The sequence below is a fragment of the Carettochelys insculpta genome, chromosome 24 (assembly GCF_033958435.1).
Source record: "Carettochelys insculpta isolate YL-2023 chromosome 24, ASM3395843v1, whole genome shotgun sequence".
In the NCBI taxonomy this organism is placed as follows: domain Eukaryota; kingdom Metazoa; phylum Chordata; order Testudines; family Carettochelyidae; genus Carettochelys; species Carettochelys insculpta.
Genome location: NC_134160.1, coordinates 18,778,074 through 18,784,073, shown reverse-complemented (window position 1 = coordinate 18,784,073; position 6,000 = coordinate 18,778,074). Strand labels below are relative to the sequence as shown.

Sequence of the window (6,000 nt, the reverse complement as noted above, 5' to 3'; positions counted from 1 at the left end):
GGCCGTGGGGACAGGAGTATGCTGAGGCCATCCCCCTGCCAGCCAGGGACTGCTTTCTTGGGGGATTTGTCTGAGCTAGAAAGCAAGGCCAGATGGAGTGGTCTGTTCACATTATTCATTTATGAGCTGTAAGTCAGGAAGAAGTGATTATGCACCTCACGCTCTAGGAAGGGCGGGTGGCTGTTTCTAACTAGTTTGTCATCAAGCTCTTTGCTTACAAAACTACTGAAGCTATTCTGGGAGGTTTGGAGGAGCACACAGTCTGTCCGGCAGGGGTAGCCCTGGCTAGAGAGCAGCAAGCCCCTGCCTCTTCCCTTTCAAACCTGGCTTTCGTGACTTCCTTTTCACAGGCCAGCATTGGGCTGTGTGGCAGGGGAGTGCACCTCAGGGGGTAGCAGCCTGCAGCTGCATCTTCCTTTTGGGGGGCAGCTTTGCAGCTCACCTTAGAAAGGGCAGTCAAGATGGTTCCCAGATGGCTATTGTCCATGGCAGTTCAGCCTTCCCATGAGCAGCTGTATTCACAGCTGACCTCTTACCCGGGCCCATGTGCTCGTCCCTTTTGCACCCAGAGTAACATTTTCAGGGCTGATTGAAAAGCTAGAATCAAATTTTCAGAAGTGACTGATCATTCAATCCCTAAATCCTCCTTGACTTTCAGTGAGGCCTGGGCTCCTGGCACCTAGGGGCTTTGAGAAGAGTATGCTCTGCCCTGCTCCAGCTTCCAGACATACCCCACCCAGAGCAGGTGGTGGTGAACAATTTTGTTCCTCCAAACTGCTGGTAGTGAATCTAGGCAGCCAGAGCGGTTCCAGCGTTCCTGGCCTGTTCACATATCTAGTTTTAGGAGAAAGACACTTAACAGCAGCTAAGCTGGGTCCAGTGCACCTGGGAAGTCAGCTGAGAGGGGCAGACACAGACATGGATGCCGCGGGATGGGGGAGGTAGGGCACTGGAGTACATTCCCCTGGGGTCAGCGCTTCAAGGTTCTCCTAGAGCACCCAAGAGAGAAAATTCAAAGCTGAGAGGTTCCCCCCCCCCCCCCGCCCAAGCAAACAAACCAAAATGCTAGAATTGGCTGTTGTCCCAAATCAGGACAAGTCTCCATGGCTGAAGCCCAAAGAGGAATTCTCCCTCCCCTGAGATCTGCTTTTGCCCTTGAAGCCACCAAGCTGGTCTGCGAGGAATGGGCACTGTTTGGATGCAGGAAATTCAGCTGTACAGTGCCGGGTCTCCCCTCAGAAGTGCTGAACCTGCCTCTGCCAGGCATCAGCTACAGAGAGTCAATATAGAGCCCAGGCCTCTGACTGACTTACCTGTGGCAAGAACAGGAGTTTGAGGCTAAGCGAGAATGCAGCCCTGCACTGCAGGCACTCTTAAGAATGGCCAGATTGAGTCAGACCAAAGGTCCATCTAGCCCAGTGCCAGATACCCACAGGCCACGAACAGAACAGGGAGTCAAAGTGATTCCTCTCCTACAGTCCATTTCTAGCCTCTGACAAGCAGAGGCCGGGGACATCATTCCTACCCAGCCTGGTTAATGGCCTCCACAAATATACCTGACTCCTTTTTGAGTTCCACAGGCCGAGCATGTGCTGCATGGACAGAGTCCTCCCTTTGATACGTCTAAACCTGCTGCCCATTAATTGTGTTTGGTTACCCCTAGTTGTGATGAGCTGATAAAGGCTACAACCAGCTGGGTTAAAGAACCACGAACAGATTAAGAGGAGCATCCCAAACTACTACTTGAATTCCAAACGGGAAACCAACCAACAGCGACCCAGAGCATTACCTTCCCCCTGACCTCACCAGTTTGAGAGCCACCTTTCACACCAAGCTGAACTGCCATGGCGGAGACTCTCTCCCAAGATCTACAGCTGGAGGTTAGTGACTGATTTCTGCACTATGCTCCTGCTGTCTGGGCTCAAACTAAGACCAGAGCCTTTCACAGCGCACGGCCTACCCACCTCATGCATGTTCTGCAGCCATTCCAGCACAGCCGTACCCAACAGCCATTTGCAGCCACTGCTTCACAGCCTCTGGACACATTTGCATCATTCAGTCCGTCAGCCCTGTACATCAAGTGCACCCAACAGACATGCAAAGAGCACTAAACCCAACAGGAGTGAGGGGGTGAGGTCGTTCCAGGACTAGACAGTTTCCATGCGGAGCAGAGAAGTGTGTTATTCAGAGTACTAAATCAAGACAAGCTGTTGAATTGCAACTAACCTTCATGCCATTTATTGTGTCACAAGCCCCTGTGCTGCTTCCAGGGTCACAGCTGTCTCTGGGAAATTAACTCCTCACTTGGCTCAACTCCTGAGCGAGTCCCCTTGTGTGGCTGGGATGCCAGAGGCGACAGCTGTTCACCCAGTCTACACTCAACGGGCAGAGCACCCCATGTGCCTGCAGCCCCAGGGCTGGAGGAAGAGAGTTTTATTCCTCACTAGGCAGCACCTGAAGCACCACTCTCTCCAGTCAACTGTTCTGCCTCCTGCTCACCGTCCAAATCAGCAGTGGTAGCAGAGGGCCTCCTAGGCCCATCTGCTTTAGGGGTAATTTGCACATGTGCCCTTTTTGACAAACAGTACCATGTCTAGCAACAAGAATTACAGTTTAATGCTGTCAAGTATCAGAGGGGTAGCCATGTTAGTTTAATGCTGCTGAGGGTACAGATCTTTCTTGGTTATGCTTTAAGAGCTCAGCGGTTTGAGCCATGGGAAACTATCCGTATGAGTCACTATTACAATAGCCGACAGCAAGATATCTGCTCCAAAGCCCCCATATAAACATAAACTGCTTGCCAACAGCTGTTAGTGCCTGACATGGCCTCACACAGGGGTTGCCAACACCCAGGATTGTCCCGGAGTCGCTGGGTATCAAAGATTAAGCTTTAATTAAATACCACTGCACCTGACAACACCTCCAGGAATATATCCAAAGTTGGCAACCTGATCTTGGTCACATCTCATTAAACAAGCCACCACCCAGCTCATTTAGGAGATTTTAGATTTTATTTGAAGATTCATTGGTACGCTCTCCCCTTCACTAAACAGCAAGGATGCGCTGCCATGTGCTCTCAGCAGCAGGGGGCAGTAGCAATTCAGACTTGACACAATTAGCTTTCCACTTTCCAGAGCACCTGGAAACCCCAGGCAGAAGAGGAAACAAAACCCACCAGCTTTTACATTTAACCTTTTTGAGCAGTGTAATTAAAAGTCAACCTTTATCACATCCAGGAGGGTTGGGGCCTACATATTCATCACAACATTATGCTACTGAAATAGCCCTATGCATGGCAGTTCAGAAGAAACATGTAGATCGTCCAGCTCCCTAAAGCTGCAGTAAGCCCTTCGGCTGCTGCCACAGTCAGAGCCAAAGCACGAATGAAGCCCTTGGTAATAAATAACTGTTAGAGAAATAAGTAAGACTGGGTAAGGGATACACAGTCCTATGGATTTTATTTAGTTTCCCTGGCAGAGAAAACGGAGCTTGCCTGCAGCTTTAACCCTCACACCCAACAGAGCCTGAACCTGGTGCAGTGTTGCAGTCAGATGGTGGTACAAGTAAAAGGGCCCAACTTCTACAGCGCTTTGGGTGCACACATCACCCTCCACCCACAAACATGTGCAGCTAAGACACTAGAACAGCAATAGCCTGAGGGTGGGGGAAGTAATCCCTTTGAGCCAAGGGTCAGGGAAATGCAAGCCCTGTTCAACATCACAGGGATTTAATCTGAAGGCAGAGAGCCAGCACCACAACCCAAGCCCCAGCCCCTCTTGGAGAGGGGAGATGGTGCTGTTCAGGCAGTTCCATCCCCAGGAACACCGGGGAACCTGATGGGCGATGCCGACTCCCAGAACAAACCCCGAGTGGCAGCAGCCCCTGCCGTCCTTCCCCAGCACTTGCGAGCCCAGTCGCAGAAGGCCCCGTCGTAGTCCGGCGTTCAGACCCAAGACAAGTCCCTTCGTGCCATTTGTGAGGAACCCAGACCAAAACTGTGTCTTCCCTGCCTGGGTCACCGAGCCCATCCCCCTCATTCCCCAAAGGGGAGTCACTCCCCCTGGCAAGGAAAGGGCCCAGTGCCAGCCAGCCCCAGGCGGGAGCGTCTCGGGCGTGGGGAATCAGCCCCACGGAAGGAGAAGCAGAGCTGCCCGCCCTCAGCAGCTGACGGCGCTGGGCTGCTGTTTGCTGACAAAGTCTGAAACGAAGTCAAACTCGTTCTGTCCCAAGAACAGCTCCGGCAGCTCCTGAATCCGGTCCAAACCCAGTTCCTGCACCAGAGACGTCAAGACCTCCTCGTCCACGAGCTCCGTGTCCATGACGTTCAAGGTGAGAGCGGGCGACGGCACGTACTGCATGGCCGGGTGCTGGCCGGGCACCCCTCGGTAGGGCTGGGCGCCCGCCGCCATGGGGCCGGTGCCCGCGCCCAGCAGCGGGTGCGCCTGGTACTGGGTGTTGAGTTTCTGCAGGTGCAGGCTGGCCATGAGCTGCTGCGCGCCCGCCGGCCCCGCCAACTGCTGCGGCCCGGGCGCGCCGAACAGCACCGGGCCGGGCACCGCCGGGGGGCCCATCTGCGCACTCGGCCGGGGCCGCACGGGCGCCTCCAGGCCGGCGCCTCCGTAGGGCAGCATCGGGCCGGCCGCCGGCAGCGCCCGCAGCACGTGGGGCCCATGGGGGGCGGCGCCCTGCAGCCCGACCAGCCCCGCGCGGTAACCGGGCAGCGCCGCCGCGCCCGGGCCCACCGACAGCAACAGGTGCTCCGCCATCGCCGCAGCCCAAGGGCGGGTCGCGTCCTGGCCTGGCCTGGCCTCGCCTCGCCGAGCCGCCCGCCCCCGCCCAGCCGCAGCCTTATCTAGTTCGCGGAGGGGGCGGGGCCAGGAGCCCCACCCATCGCCCCGCCCCTCGCCTGCCATTGGCGCGCGGCTGTCGCGGCGGGCGCGCCCGTGGGCGGGGCGGCGCTGGCAGAGCAGTGGGCGGAGCTCGTGGCCCCGCCTCCCCCCGCGCCGAGCTGCTCCCGGCCCGGAGCGCACGTGCTGCCGGGGAGGGGAGGGGCCGGGCCAGGGGGAGCCGTGTAACTCGCCGGGCTGCCCCGTGCCGGCGGCGAGCCGCCCGCCCCGGGAACCAGGCGCTGGCCTCGCTGCTGCGATCGCCGGGCCCGGGAGCCGGCAGGAGAGTGCAGGGCCGCGGGGCGGGCGCAGTGGTTCGCGCAGCGGCCTTGCACGGCGGGGGGGCAGTTCCACCCTTGGGGCTGGCCAAGGGCCTGGGGCCGGTTACCTGGCGCGGAGGTGGGACGAGCTGACCTCTCGAGTCCCGCCCAGCCCGGTGAGATGTGCCTCCAAGCTGGGCTGAGCTGCCCGGCGTGGGTCGGCACAGCACAGCTGCTAGCCTGCAGCGCAGGCCCTCACCACTTCTGCAAAGTGCAGCTTGATCACAGGGCTGGAAGGGGGCTCAGGAGGTTATCGAGTCCAGTCCCTCTGCCCAAAGCAGGATCAACCCCAACTAGATCATCCCAGCCAGCATTTTGTCCAGCCAGGACTTAAAAACCTCCAGGGATGGAGATCCCACCACCTCTCTAGGCAACACATTCCAGTGCTTCACCACCCACCTGGTGAAATAGTTTTCCCTACTATCCAACCTAACCTCCTCCTCTGTAACTTCAGCCTATTGCTCCTTGTTCTGCCATCTGTCACCACTGGGAACAGTTTCTCTCCATCCTCTTTAGAGCCCCCCTCCCACTTTCAGGCAGGTGAAGGCTGCTATTAAATCACCCCTTAGTCTTCTTTTCTGCAAACTAAATAAGCCCAAATCCCTCAGCCTCTCCCCATAGGTCATGTGCTCCAGCCCCGTAATCATTTTTATTTGCCCTCCATTGAACCCTCTCCAATGCAGCCCCATCTTTTTCTTTATAGTGGGGGCCACAGAACTGGATGCAATACTCCAGATGTTGCCTCACAAGTGCCAAGTAGAGGGGAATAATAATGTCTCTAGATATGCTAGAAA

At 56.6% G+C, this 6,000-nt stretch overlaps 1 protein-coding gene across 1 annotated transcript; it reads right to left on the bottom strand.

The window, feature by feature from the left end:
• Window positions 1-3,441: 3,441 nt before the first annotated feature.
• On the bottom strand, window positions 3,442-4,807 carry CITED4 (Cbp/p300 interacting transactivator with Glu/Asp rich carboxy-terminal domain 4). The gene has a single exon (XM_074976323.1). It carries the CDS (start codon window positions 4,764-4,766, stop codon window positions 4,158-4,160), a length of 609 nt encoding a protein of 202 aa, XP_074832424.1. The 5' UTR covers window positions 4,767-4,807; the 3' UTR covers window positions 3,442-4,157.
• Between the last annotated feature and the right edge of the window lie 1,193 nt (window positions 4,808-6,000).

Excerpts from the sequence above, each read along its gene's own strand:
- CITED4 (XM_074976323.1), bottom strand. The coding sequence starts at position 4,766 with ATGGCGGAGCACCTGTTGCTGTCGGTGGGCCCGGGCGCGGCGGCGCTG.